Consider the following 23,817-nt stretch of genomic DNA (forward strand, 5'->3'; position numbering starts at 1 on the left):
GTCAACATTTTTAAAAAGATTGTCTTGTGATACTTTACGTAAGACTACTCTACAATGCTTGCCTAAATGTCTCTAAGCAGACTTCATGGTGTTCTTTCAGTACTTAAAGGGGTCTTGTAAACAGGAGACAGACTTTTTATACAGTTAGATAATGACAGGATAAGAGGGAGTGGCTTTAAACTAAAAGGGGAGAGATTTAGATTAGGTGTTAGGAGGAAATTACTTATTCAGAGGGTGCTGAGGCACTGGAACAGATTGCTGGAGAGCTGTGGATGCTCTATCTCTAGAGTGCTCAAGGCTAAGCTGGATGGGACCCTGGGCAGCCTGAGCTGGTGTTTGGCAGCACTGCTCACAGCAGCGGGTTGGATCTGGCTGATCCTTAAGGTCCCTTCCAACACATACAACTCTGTGGCTCGGTGATTCTATAAAATGTAAATGGCAGTGGAAGTTACCACTTGGGGCTGAAAAGCTCTTCTGCTTGATTCTGTGCTGACTTTGCAAAGATACGTGCTTTGTTTTGAACTCAGTGATTCAGCATCCAGTTGTTAAGCTAACCATCTTTAACTTCAGATTTGAAAAACTTTTATACATTATCTTAATTTCATGTTTGCATAACCTCTGAGTTCTTTTAAAGTATTAAAGTATATAAATCTGCATCTTTCCTAAGGGTCCAAGTCATTGAGGCTAATTAAAAAGTTACTGTGAAGAACCTGTTGTCTTCTTGTTACAGAAAAAAAGCTTTGGGATTACTTCATATTAAAGATCAGTGGAAAATACATCAAATGCATCCAGGTCTCATGGGCTAGATGTTGGTTTTATGAATGGTAGAGAGTGTTTTCAGAAAACTGCGAGTTATCTGTATGGTGCCTGCAGTTTAGAGGCATGGAGGGTGGAAGGGAAATCCTTTGCTGTCATTTCTGCCACTAAGTAGACTGATTTTCCTTTATTGTATTTGAATTGTTGAACTTTGCAATCTTTGTTTAATATACCTCTTGATTTAGAGCTGCCACAAGTTTTCTGAGGAACAAATAAATTGTATTTAAGGTTTTCTTTACTTTGTATTCTCCTAGTGACACTCTTTGACTATATCCTCTTTACTGCATGTTGCTTACAAAAGGGTAGGAGTTGGATGGTTGGAATGTTGCCTGAATGAGTCTGAAGAGAGGTGGAGAAAATTCACATGACTGTCGTTGCAGGAAATTGTGGAATATTCACGCTGGTTCACAGAATGCTTGGGATGTATTGATGGATTAGCTTTCTAAACAGATACTGCAAGTAAAAAAAATACAGAATCTTTAGTGACTTGGTTTAACTTGATTTTTTCAGGAAAGAGTGCAAATCAGAAGATGCTACTTGCAAGATCTCTGAATCCGAACCCGAGGAATTATCAGATGAAGCAAGTGCTGACACCTTCTATGGAACTTCTCCTCCTAGTACACCCCGCCAGATGAAACGTATGTCAACAAAGCATCAGAAAAACAACGTTGGGAGACCTGCTAGCCGATCTACTTTGAAAGGTAGGTGTTTTGGTTTTTTTTTTTCTTTCCATTTTTGGCTATAAGATGTCATAGTAGCAGCCTTCTGTTTCATAAAAAAGGAAACATACAGAATATGGAGTGGGACTCTGAGGTGCAAAACAAAATTACACTGAATCAAGTTTTTAAGCTAATAAATGCATTTCAGAGATTTTTAAAAGATGCAGCCATATCTTTTACCTGTTTCTTTGACTCATATGTTATAAAATGTCAATTCAGTGATGCTTTCCTTTTTTCTGAAGTGTTAAACTTGGACTATGTAAAGAACAGGATGTCTTTCTCCCTTTTTAGTGCATTGGAAATGTGTGAAACTTAATGCAACATAATGCTTAAACCGAAACCTCTGTCCACCCCACCCCTACTTCCTGAAGCTCTCCTTCCTTGTAAAATTAAGGGCTATCCAATGTGCTGAAGACTAGAGAAATATTGGAGCCTACAAAGGGAAGCTTTTTCGTAGTTTATCTCAAGCTATTAAGTTGTTTTTCAGTCAAAAGAAGAGGCTTAGATTTCAGTTTATTTTTTTAGGATCTCAGTGCCTTTTCATGAAGAATTTTATTTAGGGTGAGTTCTTTTTCACAGAGCAGGAATCTCTGAAAGCCTTCTAGTTAATTGAATGCATGGTAAGGATTCTAGCAATCTTTACATTAGTCCTCTATAACAGAAGACTTGGTCTTTCTTATAGATGGAGGATACTAGCAAGCTCTGTGACTCACTAAATACCAGGACTATTAATTGAAAATGGAAAATCAAACCAGGTGAAAGATACTTGTCTTTTGGTACTCCTAAGAAAACATGAACATCAGGTGGTATTTTGCACCTCCACCCTTTCCTTTGAGGACACCTTAATGCTTCTTTTTCTTTTTTTTTTTCCTGTTCTTCTTTCTCACCTTAAGTGAGAATTTGAAGCACTGAATAAGGATAAATCAAACACTATAGAAGCAGGAGGTACCAGAACACCCACAAACAGAAAGTGGTAAACACTACTTGGATCACACCGTGTGTAAATATTTTTTGTCAAAAGTTGTAATTGTTGTCCTGGCAAAGCCCTTTGGAAATGCCTAACATGTGAATGTTTAGATTCCTTAAAATTCCTGAACTGTCCCTGCTTGTAGTTATTTTTTTCATGTTCTTTGAACACAGAAAAAAAATAGCACCTCTGATGTAATGGATGAGGATTTGGTAGAGAAGTCTTGAAGAAAAGCTGCACCGAACTGATAATTTTTGGAGTCATTTTAGTGGATACATTGTTCTCCTCTGTAACTGCAACATTCTCATGCAGCTTATGGGATGGTGGCCAGTTCTAAAAAATATCCTTGTTAGTTGTCAGAGATGAAATCAGCGCTGAATAGAATATAATCTATTTCTTATAAATGAATCTCATACCTGTTGTACATATTTATTGAACTCTTATTTCCAAGGTCACTGGAGGTGAACCAGAGAGTGCTTTCTTGGATGGAGCTGAGATGGAGCTTGGTTGGGGGTGCAACTCTCTTACTGGGCAGTGGTTCTTGAAATATAAGGAAACTTAAGTAGGTGCTGCTGTTTATTAGGAGAAAACTTGGAAACTAGAAGCTGATAGTAAAATCTGATAAGTAAACGTGAGATCTTATGAATCTGTTCTTCCCCGACACCTGTTGTCTAGGTAATGAGACTGCCAAATTCCAGGCATTACAGGTATTATACATTGTGCATTTTCAGTCTTTTATTTCTCAGGTGCTTCACAACTTGTAATATTATAGAGTTCTCTTTGAATCTGAGTCGGGCATTTCTGGAGAGTCAGAAATCTTGTATATAAAAAACATTCTACAACAACAGTAGACAATCTTAGCCTTTATCCGGGCAAATATTATTTATCTTTAGCTATGAAAATCCAGCAAGTTGGAATTGAATCTTGACAAAGACATTTGAATGTTAACACTTTAAATCATGGGCTTTCTCCACGTCCTTTCTGTTACTGTTGGGGGGAAAAAACGAAGTCATTTGACTCCTAAACACATGAGATCCATATGTTTTAATGTCAGAATGGGATTTTCTGTTCTTTTGCAACTTTGTCTGTTCGTATCTTTTAAATGCTTTTCTGTCCTCCAGTTAGTTGAAAATTAATCACTGCATAGAAACAGCAAAACGGATAGGATATATGTGTTATAAGGTGCCAAGGTTTATAAAAGCCAAAAATTAAGGAAGAGTTTTTAAGGCTAAGGCCGAGAACGTCTCTGTGTATTTCAAAGTTCTGTGCTCTTAAGGAAAAAAATGATAAAGCACATAGTTATCGGAGAGGTTATTTTCTTTCCAGGAAAAGAAATGAAATGGAAGTCTTTGTTATTTATCTAAGTAGAGTTACCTTGATTGGAAGGCACTTCATTGGTTTATCTTCATGGGAGACTGGACGCAGTGGTAAAGCATCTCACTAAACTACCATCCTCTAGTGTTTCAGAATAAATGTCGCAATAAAGAACAACATAATTTGGAAGAAATCAAACCCCCTTGCATTCCAAACTTGTCCTCAGATATCAGAAGGGCTGGGAGTGGCTGAGCTTAGATTCTGAGTAATGCCCAATCCAGCCCTGTAAGTCTGGGGATGTTCAGTATATGAGGGCACTACCCAGTTAATCTAGCGGCATCCAAATGGGCTCCCACAGCCACTCTTAAAAGAGTTTGGGCCACACCCAGACTAAGAACGCTCATGGCTAGATTAGTGAATAGTTCAGTTTATTAAAGAAATACCACGATTACGGATTCACAAATAGCTTGCTGCCCAATTCATCTAGCAACGTCTCTATGGGCTCCCATGACCACTCTTAAAGAGTTCAAGATGTGCTCAGGCTAAGAGTGCTCATGGCTGGATTAATGAATAGTGCAGTTTATTGAAGCAACAGATTACTGGTTCTTTTGAATTGCTGGTGATAAATACACTGTATGCAAAGCATATGAGCTTTACGAAGAACATGAATAATATGTCTGACTACAAATGCATTAAGTTATAAACAGCTCAGAAATTTCTACGTTTCCTTGGGAAGCACTCAGTATAACCAAATATGTGAATTTACCTAGTGGGCATCCCTATGGGGTGGGGGGAAGAGGCTCAGCCTGTTTACTGATCCCAGAAATCAGAGATGCTCCTTGTCTGACATCCAATGATATTTTCCCTGACATCCCCCCTCTCCTAAGCCATCTGTATACTATTTCTTATTTTTTGGGTGGAACTTGAGTGACTCTATCATATATACCTTTGTTTATGGTTGGTGTGTAGTTATCTCACCTCTCTTTTAAAGAAATAGGCTAAAAAGTAAAGAGCACAGGCTCAGTGAGGAGTGGTCACTCCTTGAAGACAGGTAGTGTTTGGGGTAGAAATGTGTTTTGGTATATCAGTGAACATGTAATGAGCATAGTTCACCAAAGGATGGCACTTTGTCAAGAGATGGCAGAGATGGCAGACTGTTAGCCCGAGGGAGCAAGTATGCATCTTAACAGTTCTGTAGTACCATCAAGTTTTTGTCTGTCACAGAACCTGGCCATGGCGTCTTCACTCTGCTCCACCCTCCATTACATTCCTCTGAGAGTCAGCACATTGAGCTCTCTGATATTGCCAACACCTAAGGTTGCCTAGGGAACTTCTATGGAATGGATGCCATCCAGACCAGCTGCACTCTGCTTTTGTACTCTGGTGAACAGTGCCATACCTTAATTTCCAAGTCACTTATAGCAATCATCTCACAGTAACAAAGCAAGTTACATGCTGAAACTAGTCACAGATATTCAATCATAGTCAAGGATCAAGGGTAGGGCAAATGTTTGTGTTCTAGCTTGAACTGGAGAATTCATGAATTTGAGATATGCAAGAAATCTGTCTCACGTGGCACAAGTGATAGGAAATTATGTGAAAACTATGGTGGCACAGAACTACAGAGCAGAAGTTGTCTGTGAAAGGAAAAGGAAGGATTATTAAAGTTATGAGAATTATAAATAAGAGTATTTGAAGTTGAGGTTACATAAACAAATAACGTTTTGAGGGAATGATGCAGTTGCACATCTTTGAATGGCCTCATTTTGTGCTTGATAGCACACGAGATTCTGGAACCATGACAGAGTATACTCTTTGGCTGAGAATGAATGCTATAATCAGAAGCTAAGTAGAGAACAAGGATCTGTCACTTTGGATGGGCAATAATTGCTTTTGAGTGCTGGTTACTCTTGTTTATTTTGGTTTTTTTTCTGACTCAGATCCTGTTCCTATGCACATATGAACTTCTAGTTGTCAGCTGTTTTAGCTGATAGGGTCCCAAACACAATTTCCTTGTCTTTTCTCTACAACTACACCTCAGTCTGCATTGATTCAGCTGAACTCATAATTTTGTTTTGTAGGGAAGCTGTCAGTTCTTGTCCCCCCTTTTGTTTTGGAAGGACTTCTCAACAGCAGAGAGCCTGTGCAGGCTCAGGGGAAGAGGCAGAGGCTGACTGCGGCCACCTACGTGATTTCTGTTATGACTGTGATTCATACAATGGGAATGTACTCAGTACTCAAAAGAATTTTGGCCGTGTGTCATTTTTTAATTCAAGTTGCTGCTTATTTATATATTACGATGTGTTCCTGGATGCAGCTTGTATCGTCTCTCTTAATAAGGGGTATAAAAATTAGTGCTGTACGTTAAATAAGGTGCTAGCAAGAGTGTGCACATAAGTGTACTGTTCCTATTGCATCTTACTACTTTGTTGCATTTCAGACTGACTTAAAGGAGTCTTTTGACTTTTGATCAGTTGATTTTTTTTAAATTTTATTTTATTTTCATTTTTTGAGTGAGGTCTTTAAGATCCCAGACTCTAATGAGCCTCTCCATTCCCCTTAGGTTAGTTGTTACTTGGTCATAAAGCCTCCCTGCCTCATCCAGCGTTACAGATAATGGCAGCTAAAAAACTGTTAGTATAGCTTAACTTGCTTTACAAGTTATGTCATACCTATGATATAGAACTACAATAAAATTTCCAGTAGAAAATCATTCAGTTGTATCATTGACTTTAACATTTATTGCAGAATTGTCAGATATATTCAAGTCATTAGCATTTGTTTATGCAAAAACCTGAGAGTACTTTGAAACCATTAGTGGTTTATTGTGCGAGGGCTTTGTTAGGATTGATGAATATTCAAGTATTAAGACATTTTAGTTGTCTCATAATCACATTAACTTATTTTTATTTTTCTGTTCTGTTGAGATGGGAAACTGAAGATGAGTATAAAAGGAGAATAACATGTTTAAAAAAAAAAAAACAAACAAAGTGATTTAGAACCTGTGGTAACTAGAATGTAAGTTCAGTGAGTGATTTAATTTGTTTTACCTGGTTACCAACATCTTTAATATCAAAGTGCTGTTAAGTCAATCTATTTCTAATCTGCTGAGTTTGGGAGGTTTGGTTGTGTGTGTTTCATCTCTGCTAATTTCCTTAATCATCCTCCTTTCCTGCAAATGCAGAGCATGTGTTCTTGCTGCTTTGTCTTAGCTTTTTGGGCTATTGTCTCCTTGCAGCAGCACCAGTTGTGACGTGGAATGCAAGCTAATAACGCTCAGCAGCGCTTTCAGACTGGTGCTGGCTAATATGAATAGTTAGCAACGAGTAAGAATTTGGTGCTGCTGTCCAACACAGGGTGTTTGAGTAGATAAATGTAGAATCAATGACAGTGAATTTCATAGCTGATAGCTTTCCATTTTCAGGAGCATAACCGTGCTTGTATTCTTTGTGTGTTGTCAGCTGCTGTACTTGGTACCTATTGAGAGAAAGGCACACAAACGCCTGAAATGAAAGTACTATAACAGTTCTTAGTAAACTTGGTATTTGAAAGAGAAGTTTCTGTGCTAAAAATCTTGAATTATGTTTGATTGTGGATTTATGGTGACATATACCTAATACTAGAAAGTTTCTCAGTTGCAGTATGTATTATAAGACAGATAGAGAACTTACAGCATTTTAAGATAAAAAAAAATGTTTACAGGTGCAGAATGCAATTGAATGCTTTAAAACTGCTTTACTGATCATATTGTTTCTATTTGCCCTCATAGACCTGTTACAACATTCCAGATTCCAAATTTATAAACAAATCAGATGGTATCTAAGTGAAATACCTATAGTCTCATAGACTGTTATGTTTCCCGTAAGTATTTTGCATATGGAAATAAATTATCCACAGAATTATTCTTGCTTCAGCTTTTGTGTGGTTAATCTGACGTGTTGCATGCTCCACACTCCCTGGCAGTAGAGTTATTTAATAGAAATGTCTGTTTTGAAAGTAGAGTTCCACATTGCTTTTGTTACGATTCTCAGTATAATTACTGCGTCCAAGTACTTAGACCTGAAACTGAGCAGTGTTTTTTTTTTTTAAAGTGAGTATTTGTTTGAAAAGCTTGATTTAGTTTGCATTCTTGAGAAAAGTATTTGTCTGGAATTAGAAGTATGATTCAGTTTTCTAGAATGGCAACCATTTGCCATAACCTTGAAATTCTTTTTTCCTTTTGCAAGTCCCTACTTTTTCCATGCCAAACTTTCAGTTTTTATCGCAATACAGATGGTGGTTTTAAAGTACAAGTAACAGCCCTGTTGTCTATTCTGCTCTCTAGCTATTTTTCTTATTCAGTCTTTCATTGAGAACCAGGCTCTTCAGCTGTCCTCTTCTTTGTTTTCCCTTTCTTTCTTATATCCTTCAGAAGATATTCTTTTTCAAAATGAAGTGCTGTTATACACATTGTGGCCTACCACAATCCTGTGGGGGGTATGGTACATCTCTGGCAAGGATTAATTAATTAATTTATTTTTTTATATGAAGAGTGGAAGGAAACAATGTGGCAAGTCGCACCATTATTAACTTACTTACAGCTCATTAACAGCTGAAAATGTGGTTTGTAATGATTTTAAGATTGTAAGATTAAGGTTTGGCAATATTCCTTATCAAGATACCTTTCTGAACTTAATTCTTCGAAGGAAAAGGTCTAGTGAAATGCTATTTCTAAGCAATACGTTAGTTGTAATATATATTAACTCCCGTGAGTGTGTGATTAAAATACAAATTAAAAAATCCATTCATGTGTGCCATAGGAGTTTGGCAGACCTAAGCAAGCTTTGATCTTCAAGCAGAAACTTTCCAGAAATTTGAACATCATCTCTGCAACATTCTGGGCTTTGTTCATGTCCTGGACTAGGAAATCAAGAAACTTTTGTGTGCTCTTAACTGTTGGGTGTAGGGGATTTAGAGAATGAAGCTGTCAACCTGTAAGAGGCACATGAGCCAGAGCAGTGAAAAGTATGTACAAGGATCCTGCAGAATGGGATGAAAGGTGAGGTGTGGAAGAAACAGGTGGATAGGTAGAGCAGGAGTTGGTTGGGGATTAGGAAGATGGAGAATGGAATCTGGAGGGGAAGATAACTGAAGAGAAGATCAGATAAGGAGTGATCTGTTGTGTTTTTAATGCTCTATTTTTAGTAATCCCTTGTTTTTGTCAATGAGTTGCCTAATGGGGTTACTGTAATAGCTGAGAGATGAGAAGAATGAAATAGATGGCATCTTGGAAGAAGTCTGTAATGATTTATTTTCAAATTTATTTGAAGATTCTTTCTTTTATTTTAGACCTCAGAAATGGTTAGTAATCCACAAACTTGTCTGAGTTTCCAAATTACCTGTTGCATTAATAGAAGTTACTGTCTTCAGCAGCAAACCTTATCTTGAATGTGATCCTTTGGCAGAATGTCTGTTTTATTTAGGGTTTTTCCTTTAACCTGTGCTCAAATGTGGATTTTGTTGGCAGATCTCTGTAAGTCTCCAAAGAAAGATGTTAACAAATGTCAGAATTTGTTCTGCATGGATTTTCCTGCACTTGCTTGAAGGGTTGTTCTGTACTGCCTGATGAGAACTCCTCCTCCAACCAGAGCTTCCAGACATGCTTTGCTTGGAAACTGAGAGGGCATACTTTTCAGGGGTTCCCAGAAAACTTGAAAAAGAGGAGGAAAATGCACACTTCATGGGAGTGTCTGTGTACTTGTTTGCCTTACCCGGCCAAGCCTCCGATGTTAGAGTTAAACTTGAAAGCTTTTTCAGCAAGGATTGCTTTCTGGTTTTTAAACTCAGATTGCAGACTAAATTAGAAAGATTAAATAATGCTTAAAGCAAAATTCTAAATTGCAGGTGGCTAGAGGCTTTTTTTTTTTCCCCCACCACCTGTCCTGTAGTCCAGATGCTGAACCTAGAGACTCATGCTGTTAGTCATCAGCTGTGTGGGATGCTTCTTCCAGTATATCTTGGTTAGAGGAATGATGATCCAGACTTATTTTTAATTTTGGAAACATTCTTTCCTTCTTGATTGTACTCAGTTCTCTATAGATGACGTACTCAGGATGATGAAAATTCTCTTGAGGTCCTTTCCACGTAAGAGGTAAAATAAGAGGGGAAAAAAACCTTTGGTGTTACTATTGATTCTGCTATACTAGTGGTAATTTAGAAGACTTCATTTTACTTCTACCCCTGCCTTTTTTGTTTCACTGGTATTAGGAAATGTTATGTGCACGCCCAAGAAATACGGTTGGAAGCTGATTGAATGATGCATTTTCATGTTGGTTTAGTCAGATTCTTTCTGTCTTTTTTCTTTTATTACAGAAAAGATGAGTATACCACCTCAATCTGTGCATAAAGACAATGGGAAAACTGTTGAGAATGTGGAGGAGCACAGCTATAAACAAGGGAAAAAAATTCGTGACGCCCTAAGGACAACAGAACGAGATCACAAGAAAAATGTGCAGTGCTCATTTATGTTAGACTCTGTTGGTGGGTCCCTGCCAAAAAAAACAATTCCAGATGTTGATCTCAATAAGCCTTACCTCAGCCTTGGCTGTAGCAATGCTAAGCTTCCAGTCTCTGTGCCCATGCCAATCTCCAGAACTGCACGCCAGACTTCTAGGACTGATTGCCCAGCAGACCGCTTAAAATTCTTTGAAACCTTGCGGCTTTTGTTAAAACTTACCTCAGTCTCAAAAAAAAAGGACAGGGAGCAAAGAGGACAGGAAAGCACCTCTTCTGTCTGGCTGAACCGATCCAATGAACTGATCTGGCTGGAGCTGCAAGCTTGGCATGCTGGCCGGAGCATTAATGACCAAGACCTCTATCTCTATGCAGCCCGTCAAGCTATCCCCGATATTATCAATGAAATCCTTACGTTCAAAGTGAACTATGGAAGCTTCTCCTATGTAAAAAATGGAGCCAGTCTCAATGGTACGCCAGGAGAAGGAGTTTGCAAAACTACACATGGAACTAGTGCTTTGGGTTACTCAAGTTACCACGAACACCTCCATCGCCAGCGGATCTCGTTTGAGCAAGTAAAGCGAATAATGGAGCTGCTAGAGTATATAGAAGCACTTTATCCATCTCTGCAGGCTCTTCAAAAGGACTATGAAAAATATGCTGCAAAGGACTTCCAAGACAGGGTGCAGGCACTCTGTCTGTGGTTGAACATTACGAAAGACTTAAATCAAAAACTAAGGATTATGGGGACTGTTTTGGGTATTAAAAATCTCTCTGACATTGGCTGGCCAGTGTTTGAAATTCCTTCTCCTCGACCGTCTAAGGACGATGATCCAGAGGATGAAGATAGGGAAACTGACGTAAAGGAATCCTCAGGAACATGCTCAGAGGAGAGCGATGGCGAAGAACAAATCTCTGAGGAGAATGTTGAGGAACTTAGACAAGCCATCCAGAACAGTTTTACTAATCAGCCAAATTTTGACTTTCAGGACCATTTTTCAAGGAAGCTTGATAGGCTTGAATCTGGGGATGACTCTGCCTCTTGGATTATTCCAGAATGCAGTGCTGAGGCAGGCTGCAGCAAACACTGTTTGACTTCTATTTACAGGCCGTTTGTAGACAAAGCACTGAAGCAAATGGGGTTGAGGAAGCTAATTTTAAGACTGCACAAGCTAATGCATGGGTCATTGCAAAGGGCTCGTATGGCATTGGTAAGGAGTGATTGCCCACTGGAGGTAGGTTGTTATTGTGTAAATGGGGGCCTCCATCTACAGTTTTGTTTTTAACTGAAACTGGAGGAATTAGAGCCATACAGAAGTATTGATTGCTTTTCTGGTTTTAGAAGATAATGTATGTTATGATTAAAAGCCCTATTCTACTTCTGTTGAAACAAATCTGTTATTTGACCTGAATTGGAATGTGCGAAGCTCATAAAATTTCCTAACAGCCAAAGCTGCGAGTCAGAACAAGGTAGCTATGGAAGTGATACTTTTTACTTCTCTTCAGTCTCGACTGTCTCTCCACAAGACATCCTTTATCAAAACATAATTACTGTTTTGTGTTTTTTTTTTTAATTACCTAAATGAATGAAACACTGTGGTGGTGCATTATGCGTAACGCCATACTGGATAAGTAAATGGACTCTTCAAATTTACCAAAGCAAGTCATGTTAGCATATTGCCTTTTTCAACTACCTCTTTTATTTTTTATTTTTTTTCTTTGTATGATGCTACACTCTTAATAAAGAATAATTGAGAGTTAATAAAATTATGAGATAAGCAGTAAATGAAAGTTAATAGCCTAGGTTTAATATGGTAACTTGTGGCAAAATGCAGTTTCTTAAACTGTTATCTAACTTCTGGGCAATTCTGTGTTAGGAACAACTAGTAATTCGGATTATTTGCCCTCCTTGATGATGTGGAAAAGTCTGGGGTCTAACAAGGGATTCTGGATTAAGGTTTTCTTAGTTAACATTCCCATTCTAATATGGATATTGTATGTGGTGTGAAACACATCACTGATCTTTAAGTGTGACTGTCACATTTGCAAAAGAAACAGGGATCCTTAACTTTCTTGGAGGTTATTTTTGAGGATAACTGAATTTATAAATATAAAGTGACTGGATTTTGAAAATGTTTTTATTTATGCTTTTGCTGATTACAGTAAAAAACAGAGCTATTCAATTTTTGTTCTCTAATGGGTTTCAACTCTATGAGCACTTTAGGAAGTTTTGCATTAAAACAGATTGGCACCTTTGGAGAGTTAATGTCCGTAAGCAGAACTTGAAGGTGCCTGCTACAGTAACCAAAATAAAACCCTTGTAATACTTAGATGGAAAGTTTAGCTTAATGTGTGGGCTGAACTATCTTTAAAAAAGAAAGGGAATAAAATATAATTTGGAGGGATTGAGAATTATTTCAAGCACATTTTTGAAATTGCTAAATATCTTAAGTATCTTGACTGGAGTGTTCTTAAAGCAAGTTAATGAAACACCAGTAACTGGAGTCTTTATTGAAGAGTCACAGAAATAAACCACTTAGTAATTTAACAATGGTTGATTTATGTAAGATGTAAGGATGATCTTTTTTTCCTCTCCTTTTCTATTTTAATGACTTTGAGCATTCCTTTTCTGTAATTATTCCATTTTCTTTGGAGTATTGTCCTCATTTAAGAAATGATATCGTGAAGTTGAACATTACTAAGTCATAAACTTTCCTGCTCCAAAGTTAAATGAAGGCAGTGAAAAACAGAAAATGGTGCTTGTCAGAAGTGTGGTACCTACTGTCACAAAAGGTGATGCCACACTGAAGTAGAAGAGAGGTTTCTCATAGTTTTGAATTGGTCTTTGCAACTGGCAGTATTTTGAAAGTAGAAATGAGTAGCTTAATGGTAATTTCATCTTAAATATACATAAATGCTTATTTATAACCCATATTTATAACACCCATAACGCAGATGGATGTTTTTAGAAGTTTTAAGGTACAAGTTTCTTTCATCATAGTTACACTTTAAACTTTTTTGGTTTCTAATTTTGTGCAGGATCTTAATAAATGGCTTGGATTTTTTGTTTTCTCTTTTTTGTTTGTTTTAAAGAAGTGTAGACTCTTGAGAGAAGCTGATATTGGACCTGTTGAAGATTAAGATTAGATTAAGCTAAACAACAGAAGGTTAAATGTCCTAATGTCATGTGCTGATGTCCTAATGCTAGCAAATGAAATAGCACATTTATTCAGTTTTGTTTCATTACTTTTATTCATATCTTAGTTCTTTAATATTTTTATAAAAGCTAGATTTTTCAACACTACACTTGCATCACTATGAGGATTGTATTTCTGAAATATTTTATAATTCTGTAGAGGTGAAGCATCTTCATAATTTATTATTAATGAAAGTCTCTTGTATAAAGGCCTTTAGCACTTGTGCTATTCTGCAGAAGCTGGATTTATGCAAAAGATCTTTGATACCAAAAAGACATTAATATACCTCTTAAGCAGCTGATCAACTAGCGATTAGACTTCAGCTAAGCTAGATGTAGAGGAAATCCCACTCATGCACATTTGCTGTCTGCATAATGAGCTAGTGGTTCATAAACCACATGAGAATCTGCAGCTCATAACATTTTGTTCTAACATTAGACTGTAATGAATATGCTATCCCATCCCTTTGCCAATTGAGAGACTAAATTAAATTGAAAAAATAAATACACTAAAAAACAGACTTTGTGCCTGTAATGCTGTGTGGCTCTTCCGAGAAAGCAGAGCTTATGCAGGCATAAATGTAAAAAATGTGTGAGCATAAAATAAGAAACTTAAAAATTTCTCCTAGATAAGGGGCTTAGAAATGAATTAAATTTTTTTAATTCTTGTAGGCCTCATTGTAAGATTCTAATCTTATTTCCCATGTTTTCCTTTCCTTTGAAGTGATGTTCAATTTAACATTGAAAAAAAACCATAGAAAATGCTAATTATATTTAATATACCAATAAAAGATATTCATACATAGCAGCTATGAAATAAGAATTGGAATAAAATGGACTCAATCTTATACAAATCTTATATTGTGTACTATGTGTTGTTATTAGTAAGATCTGCATACGTGTTGAGATGTGCATTTTCTTCCTAGATTAAAACCCACTGTGACTACATGTGCAGTTTTTCATAGAGTATTATCAAAAGACCTGTAGTTTAGATATCTAGAGTGTACAGTTCAGATTTTTTCAAGTATTATCACTAGTAAGAAATACTTTTCATTTAAATGAAATGACAAGCTTAATAATGGGAAAAAAACAGCTTGATCTCTTTTTTTACTTTCCTCTTTAAATTTCATTTTCAATTTCTTATCTCTACCAAAATTCAGAGCATATTATTTTATAAGTTTTGTTCAGCTTAGCTAGTGACTGTTCTGTGAAAATTGCATTACTTTATAATGTGTAGTTTTAGATAAAACAGTTGGAAAATAAAAATTGTAGATGTTCTGTGTATTTGGAAAGGAACGACGTTACTTGCCTGATCTAAACAAGTGCAAACTTGTTTCCTAATTCGTAGTCATTAGTGTAAAGCCTTTTTATTTCTTATTATTTTTAATGTATTGTGAAAATTTCAAGTACTGTACCTTATGAGGATTTAAGTATATATATTCCTATATTATATTAGGCTTAATTGCTGTTCGTGATAACCTCAAATATCAGTTTCCTCCTCTGTAGTGATTTTGGATGTTTAATCAGTGATTTAATTATTTTCAATCAATAACATAAAGTAAAAAATTGTGTTGTTCACTCCCAAGGGTACATTAGTGTTAACCTCAATATGGTGATCCTCAAATTAAACAAAATAAAAAATAGTGTTAGCTGTAAAAATAACAAGATGACAAAAAAACCACCTAAACAAAAAACGAAAATAGAATTGAAACTTCAGTGGTTGATTTGCCAATTAATTAATAGGCAGCTGTAGTAGAACCTTACCTTTTAAAAAGTCTTTTTTGTATGCTGCTTTGATTAGACCCTAAATCTTAAAGAGTTTGGGGATCCTTTTTATGATACCTATTTCTTGTTACAGTTTTCAGAATGTCCAGATCCCATGTTGTGTTCAGATTATGTGCAGTTATTAAATTCCCCACCTTGCTGTGAGCAAAAATGCAGCACTGTATCATGGGAAGAGCTGAAATCCATGGATTTGCCATCTTTTGAACCTGCATTCTTGGTCCTTTGCCGAGTCCTGCTCAATGTTATCCATGAATGTCTCAAGCTAAGGTTGGAACAAAGGCCTGCTGGGGAACCATCTCTTTTGAGTATTAAACAGGTTTGCTTCAAGTGTTTTTAATTTTTTTCTATTTGAAATTACTTTGTTTCTTTCATCTATTTAAAGAGGATTTGTTTAAGAAATGAGAGTACATAATTATGTAATAATTTCTGTAAATTGTCTTTATTTCGTGTGGAGATGTGGTTTTTGTATGGTAAACAACTGGTTATGTATACCTCTCTGATCTAGACATCCAGGAATCAAAATTGGTGATTAAAGAATTATCAGCCAGCGAAGGTAAATAGTGTTTGTTCCATTTGCATTACAAGCTATGTAATCTTGTCCAGCACACTTATTTGTATGTGGGTTTTCTAGGCAGAGTAACCAGCTTTATGGGAACAGATTTAAGGCATTATATATTTGTTATACATTTCATTTGATCCTTTTTTCCTTGTGCATGAAAGACCTCTACCAATATTGTATGGATTCACAGTGTAAGCTGACTAAAAACAAAAACTAAATGGGGAAAAAGTGCTCTTACTGTGCAATATTTTTTATGTAAGTATCTGATCTTTTTGAGTGTACTTACCCTAGATTGTGAGTCCTGTCACAGGTTGAGGATGAGGATTTCTCTTCTGATGGTTATCTCATACGAGAAAGGCTGTTCAGATAGTATCAGTATATCTTGGACTGGGCTTTGAGAAATGTTGACCTAAACTCATGGCCCTGCTCCCTGGTGAATATAACCAGAATTTGGCTTTGTCAGGTGGTCTTTCAGGGTAAACATTTAAGTACACTTTCTGACAGTATGATTTCACATTCTAGTTATTCAGAACTCAGAAATCAATTGCTAGGGCACCTTATAGTCCCAGCCACATAAATTTCTGGCAACTCTTTTAGTGAGGGACTTGCAATTTCAATCTTAATAGTCATATTTATAGAATAGTATACTGTATTATAAAGTGCAACATCCTTCTTTCCCAGAGACATTATATTTTTTTGCCCTTATGTTATATTTATGAAACTTGAGTTGTGCGAAAATGCCTATTTCTTCCTGGAAAACAATATATTTGTTACAAACTGTTTTGATTGTATTTACTGTCTCACTAATTACATCAAAAAAATGAATTTAACTGAGCAAATGCTTACTATCCCACACAATATTCAGTAGTTCAAGATGATTCTCACCTGTCTTGAGTTTGTCCTGAGAAGTGGATTTACTGTCATAAAAGCTTTCTCCTTATGAAATGCAGCAGAGAAATTAGATCAGTACACCTGAAGACTTTTATTTCCAGATTATAGGATACTGTATTAGAAGAGTGCAATTTACACACCTTCTTCTTCGAGATCCCTTAGATCTGTAACCAGAAGCACTAAAGCATACTGTAAGTTGATGCAGGTGCTTATTTCTTAGGAATTCTGTTATCCACACACTTATTAACCAGGCAGTGTTTGAATACATGTTAAAAATTAAAGAAGAAAGCAGTCAAAGGATTTGTGTTTAGGTGTAAAAACAGCATCTATCAGCACTCTCTCTGGATAGCCTTAACAGCACATAGAATCATAGAATGGCTTGGGTTAGAAGGGATCTCAGGGATCATGAAGCTCCTCCCTCTCCTGCTGCATGGAGGGCCACCAACCTCCATATTTAATACTAGACCAAGCTCCCCAGGGCTCCATCCAGCCTGGCCTTGAACACCTTCAGGGATGGAGCATCCACAGCCTCTCTGGGCAGCCTGTGCCAGCATATTGCTTCTTGAAATTTTTGGGTCAGCAGTCCCTCGAAGTTAGCTGACAACATTTTAGGTATTGACTATTAGCTGTCATGTAGTACACATTACTTGTAGGTAGCCTGACCTGGCTGGAAAAGAAAACGTTGCAGCTACCTGGTTGTCTGCTAAGTGACTGATTCTGTCTGGAGAGGAGGCACAATGTACTGACTAGTTGACTGGTTCTGCTTGATTGGATTTTGTGTTATGTATAATTATAGGTCATTTGGAGTAGATGTTGATGTAAGTTTTGAAAATTCGTAGTGGATAAATTTAAATGTTTGGGAACAGATAATGAATTTGTAGGTCAAGGAAATACTTAGGGGAAAAGAAAAATCTTATAAAATAGCTTGCTCTAAACTACATTACTCCAGAGGTTCTGACCCATCCCACCTCCTCTGCAGAAAAGAAATTCTTCTGCAAGCACCCTAAACAAAAAAAAATGGCTTGTCAAATAAACCAATAATTGTGGTAATATTTTCAGTTTATAGATGATGTTTTTGAAATCAAAATGTTTACTGCCTTGTATGTTTCTATTCCTAAAGCTGGCATTTAAAATTAGCATTATGTATTTGTGGTTTGCTCTTTTTGTAAATCCTATGCTCTGTTATTGAATAACACTGTATCTTACTGTATGGGCAGTACTATTTAAATAAGAATTTTTTTTTAATGGTGTTTTAATAGTATTTTATCTTGGAATAGACAAGGGATGCTCTGTGAAGATTAGAAATATATTTCAAGTATCTGTGAAGTGTACTATAATACAAAGTAAAGTGTTAGGGACAAGTGGTAGTGCTGAGTCCCACCTGTCTCTGAATAACAGATTGATTATTAGATACCAATTTTAAGTTCTTAGAACAAATGATGCTTTCCTTTGTGGGTCCAGTGGCAAAATGAAATATTGATAGATTAGCATTGTGTACACTGTATGTGATTGAGTGGAGAGTGGGACACTTTCATTTTTAAATAAGACACTCTGGGGATATAAATGTCTAATTTTTAGATTTCCACATTATAGTAAATTACTGTGGGTTTTTTTTTTCCCCTTTTTTTCCTTGAACTGCTAACAGATCTAAGACTGAGTTTAGAAAGCTACCATTGCTTTTTCTCCTGCATGCTGAGAGGACATTGTGTATTGTGTTTTGGGCTGTGAAAGATTCAGAAGTATTCTTGCCATATTGTGGCTGTGGGTGTTTTGCTTTCATGCCATTGTACTTTTTCATATATTGAGATAGTGATACTTTCTTTTGCCAGGACAGCCATTACAAAGGCAATCAAAAAGATTAACCAACCAACAACTCCATCCCCTCTGACCACCAAAATGTACCCTTCTCTTTCCTCTTTTGATCTCAGACTCTTAATTTAATGAATTTGGTGCTCAAAAAAGGTCGGGATGCCAGACCTGGAGACTGATGATAATTTCAAAAAGATACACACTTTGCTCTGGAAGAGATTTTGAGAGACGTTTGCTAGTGGACTCTTGAAATCTATTGTGTTATGTACTCCTGTGTTTGTGCTTGTGCATGTTTCTTTAGACAAAAGTTGTAAGCTTTCAGGTTAAGAATGACCACTGTTTGACCAAAAGCAAACATGTGTAATGGTCAGAAGATCTTTTGCCTAAGATTAGCCATTTCCAGTGAAACAGCAGAATGAGTATCAACTGCTTTTCAGGTACAGATTTTGGCGTTGTGGACACCTGACCAATAGATTGAAAATCAAATCTGTGTAGTAACATGTTTCTTCTAAGTCTCCAAGTGTCTGTCAAATATGCTGCATATTATTCATGACTTGCTTCTGTTTAAAGTTGTTTTTGGTTATCATGAGACCTTGCCCACTTCCAAATATTTATCCAGTGAGGTGCTTACTGTGGCCCTGGGTGGAAAACAGAATATGAAATGTCAGCTCCAATCTGCGTTTACAGTTATGTGGCAAATGATGTGATGGCAGTTAGGTAATCCGGGCAAACTAGCACAGATCTCTCCTGAAGACATACAGAATGACCTGCGCACATTTCTAAAAGCGTTTAGAAATTGCTCAGTGATAAACTAAGACAAACATCTGACAAAATTAAGTTTTCATATCTTGGAGACAATTTCCGAGTAGTGTCTTGACTGACTCTGGTTTTTGGGTTTTTCTTTTGCAGCTAGTGAGAGAGTGTAAGGAGGTTCTAAAGGGTGGCCTGTTAATGAAGCAATATTACCAATTTATGTTGCGTGAGGTGTTAGATGATCTGCAAAAGATTGATTGCAACATTGATGCTTTTGAAGAGGACCTGCATAAAATGTTAATGGTAAGCTTCAAAACCAGGGAAGGCGTTTGGAGATCTACTAAGGGTACTGATCTGAATAATACTCACAGATGTGTATTGTTCCTATTAGGTATAGATACTGCTAACCTGTTGTTGTTCTGCTGCATTAACGTAATGTTGTTCTTCTAAAGGACTCTTAAAGATAATATAATAACCATTGTCATTTAAAACAATACTAATTCTTGTTTACTGGACCGTGGAACAGTAGATCTGTAAATAGCAGGTACTTAAAAGAAAATGCTTCATAAATAGACCTGTCAATTGCATACACTTTTTAAAATGTTTAATAATCTTTTAGTAGTGAATAAAAAAATATAATTGTTTGATCAACATTGTGTCTTAATACTTGAATACCTTATGTTCATCCAAGAAAGTTGCCTTAATTTTAATCTGTTCATTGTTGTAATAAGCAAAGCACAAAAGTATCTTAAAGGTAAGTGCTTTATTTCTGAATAATCCTAAAAGTAATATTTAAATCAAGTAAATTTAATTTAAATTGCTGTTCCTTTGGGTGTGACTTATTTTTTTTATTATTTTTGAGTTGTATGAGTTTAGTCTTCGCTGTTCTGGGGAAAAAACAAAAAACAAAAAACAAAAAAACAAATAAAAGGAAGAACAATAAGATCTACTTCAGTACCTTATTTAATAGTGTTTTATCAGCAGAGCTGCTGGTACTATCAGTTGTTGAGGATACATAGTTTTTTCTTGTTACCTGCTCTTTGTTGCCTGTAATGGGGAAAATATGCTGTTACACCTAAAGTTTCTTATGCAGAATGTCTGCTTTTATTGCCATCTGAGATTTCAAGAAACTTCCAGCAGAAGTGACCTGTCTAGGTGAAAGGAAAATGATTCATCTTGTCTGTTCTGAAATTCCTTACTTATTTTGTTACGTAGCTCTGATGTTTTGTGCTGTGAGGCACGAGCTCAAACTTTGACAGCAGTTTCAATTGTATGAGGACCTTGCATTTTGTAAGTCATGAAAGGGATGGTGACAGGGCTGTGCAAGCTGAAATAGTCTTATCCGAATTTAGAAAAGCACCACAGTGTCTGCCCACCGTCAAGAAGAGTTTTAAGATTTTCCATAACTTGGTATTACAACATCGTGATCTGAAAATACCTGAAAACAATAGGAAATTTTATCCATTTCTAATGAGGACCATTTGTTGATTTTTATGGATGATCCAACAAAACATATGGTTAAATAGTTGCTTTTTTTTTTGTTTGGTTTTTTTTTTTCGTGATCCCTGAGGGCAGTGTTTGAAGAACTGTACTTATCTGGATTTTTTGGTTAGAATAAAACTGTAGTAATGGGGGAAAAAAAAAAAAAAAAAAAAAAAAAAAGAGAGAGAGAGAAGTAAGGGTTGGCATAAAGGGATATAAGGTATAACAGAATCTGAGAGGCTTGTTCTCTGTGCTTATCCATATCCAGGAGTATGGATCCAAATACTTTTGAATAATCCAGTTAATAAAAGATTTAGGAATGTTTTTTGTTTTTTTTTTTGGTGGCTTTTTTTTTTCTTTTCAGTGGTTCCGCTTTAACTAGCTCTAACTACAGTATGTATTCAGCAGTATGGGGGTGGACAGCAGCACAGCAAGTAAGGTGATGACTCTACAAGTATTTTCAGAAAAGTATTGTAGAGAGTGTATTTCAGCTCCACTTTTTTATTTCCTGAGTCATAAGTTTCACCATCTTTGTGGAAAAACATAACTCGTTTTAATTCCTAGCAAACAAAACATGTAGAAATATTTTCTACAAATTGTATAATACTAGGTTTGCTTGTTGATTTGGGAAGTTGTAGTCCTCAGTTTCAGGCTGTGTAACAATTTCTGCTTAAATGATCTCTTTCCACGTGCAGGTTTACTTTGATTACATGCGAAGCTGGATCCAAATGCTACAGCAGTTACCTCAAGCATCTCATAGTTTAAAAAATCTCCTAGAGGAAGAATGGAATTTCACCAAAGAAATAACTCCTTATATAAGAGGAGGAGAAGCTCAAGCTGGAAAACTATTCTGGTAGGTTTTAATTAGTCTGGTTATGACGCCAATTTGTACCAGGTTTTTATGCAAGTTAGTACTTGTTCAGGGTTCCCAGACTGGACTTATTGAGGCTTCAGTAAGCAGGTAATAGTCTTTCTGTGAGCTATTAGATTGTTGCAATAAGTGTAGCTACAGGATCCAGTAAGTGCAGATTGTGCTTACTCTGGCTATAACTGGAATGACTACTAAAATGGAAGGTCCCTGTTCCTGCTAGCCCGCACATGTAGAGCAACAGAGGTCACCCAAGATGCTGCTTGCTTCTTCAGTTGAACTTGACAACATAGCTTTCTTGCATTGGATAGAGTAGGAAGAAGTTTAAGGTGCTGTGCTACACTGAATAAGACTGAAATTCCACCATTTCTGTTGCTACAGTGATATTGCAGGAATGCTGCTGAAATCTACAGGAATATTTTTAGATTCTGGACTACAAGACAGTTGTGATGAATTTTGGGCCAGTGCCGATGACAGTACTGCATCAGATGAAATAAGGTATTAAGCCCTTTGGCTTAATAATAATAAGCACACTTGTGTTTCTTTACCCCTGACAGGTACATACTACATTTTAATTCTTAGAATGAAAACTTAGTGAATGTGACATTCCATAGACTTTTTTGCTGATGTTTCTGCATGTAGTAATATCGAATCATTCTTTTAAAACCTAATAACCTTCTTTTAATTCAGGGTGTCAGAAATTGTTATCTAATGATCTTTAAATTCTGTTTTTATATCCTTAACAAAAACGTGCTTGGACAAATTCAATTGATATTAATCATCTGCTTGTAAATATTTTTTTCTACGATCTTTCTATTGATAGACAAATTAAACAGTCTTCTAATAGCTGTTTAAATGTTAACATGCTTTATTAAAACACTGTCACTTCATTCCTACCAATGTTTCAGGAGGTCTGTCATAGAGACCAGCCGAGCACTCAAAGAACTGTTTCATGAAGCTAGAGAAAGGGCCTCTAAGGCTCTTGGATTTGCTAAAATGCTAAGGAAGGTAAGTTCACGGTAGAGTTTCACGTGATTTACTGATGTTCACTATTATTTATATGCTTTAAATAAATTTAGTTTGAAAGAATATTCTTTTGATGGTTTGGTTTTTTTTTTGATGTTTTGATGTTGCTTTTAGGACCTTGAAATAGCAGCAGAGTTTGCATTGTCAGCCCCTGTCGGAGATCTTCTGAATGCTCTGAAAACAAAAGAGTATGTGAAGGTAAATTGAGTTCAAATGCATGAAATTAGTGTGGGGATGCTAAGCAAAGCACCAAAGCATATTTATGTTAATATTTTCAAATTTTTTTATGTCACCTGTATATCTCAATATTTAAAATTTCATGTATTTAATACTGAATATTGGCAGTACAGTTATGTCCTTTGTGCTTGTGTGAGAATTATAGCTTATGTTTTGGGAAATCAGAGTCCAATTCCTTGCCCTTCCAAAGATTTCTGATTTAGAAAGTGCAACAATGCTGCAGTAGTGTTTCCCCATCTTGTGAGAGAGGAATAATAACACTTAGTAAGGAATGGGCATATGGTGATGGGTTGGTGGTTGGAATAGATGACATTAGTGATCCTTTCCAACCTTAATGATTCTATGATTCTATTAACTATTTCTAGAAAACTGTTGCACAGTTTAATAGCAAAATTAAATTAATTCCATTTGGCACAGGTGCCCAATACTGACTGCATTATAAAACTCCCACACAAATGGTTTCATGCTTTATTCCTTGGTCTAGTCTTTAATCTAATTTGAATTTAAATAAATCAACTGTTTCCGTGAGTTATATTTATTTGGATCTGCTGCACTATTTTTTTTTTCCTTATATGTGTTTAAAGTACATAATTTCCAATTGGGTAACAATTGACTGACTTTTACGTGAGAAATTTCCTGTTGGATTTGAATGAGTGATTGCTAAAAGAGCACATTGATTCAGGGGAAGGCAGACAAATTCATAAGAGAGAAGCACATCAGGTGTTGTTAAATATATGGATAAAACCATTATGGATCAAATGATCTTTGTAACTCCTTTCTAGCCTAAGCTATAATCTGTTTAAAAAAAAGAAAAAAGAAAAAAAAAATCCAAAACATTTGGTTTAGCAGGACACTAGTCTGTGAACTGTTTAAAAGAGAGAGTAGTCAGGAAATGTTTACATT

At 36.2% G+C, this 23,817-nt stretch overlaps 1 protein-coding gene across 10 annotated transcripts in view; it reads left to right on the forward strand.

Annotated features, from left to right (window-relative positions):
- Nucleotides 1–23,817, forward strand: part of MAP3K4 (mitogen-activated protein kinase kinase kinase 4) — a 71,231-nt gene that overhangs the window by 16,136 nt on the left and 31,278 nt on the right. For all 10 annotated transcript variants that reach the window (XM_048935240.1, XM_048935236.1, XM_048935241.1 and 7 more), the window contains exons 2-9: nt 1,327–1,517; nt 10,168–11,543; nt 15,363–15,605; nt 19,458–19,604; nt 21,479–21,636; nt 22,033–22,149; nt 22,560–22,659; nt 22,792–22,875. In XM_048935240.1, coding sequence (XP_048791197.1) covers nt 1,448–1,517; nt 10,168–11,543; nt 15,363–15,605; nt 19,458–19,604; nt 21,479–21,636; nt 22,033–22,149; nt 22,560–22,659; nt 22,792–22,875 — 2,295 coding nt within the window. In that variant the 5' untranslated portion in view covers nt 1,327–1,447. The remainder of the gene's footprint in view (nt 1–1,326; nt 1,518–10,167; nt 11,544–15,362; nt 15,606–19,457; nt 19,605–21,478; nt 21,637–22,032; nt 22,150–22,559; nt 22,660–22,791; nt 22,876–23,817) is intronic.

Source organism: Lagopus muta, chromosome 2, assembly GCF_023343835.1.
Source record: "Lagopus muta isolate bLagMut1 chromosome 2, bLagMut1 primary, whole genome shotgun sequence".
Lineage (NCBI taxonomy): Eukaryota > Metazoa > Chordata > Aves > Galliformes > Phasianidae > Lagopus > Lagopus muta.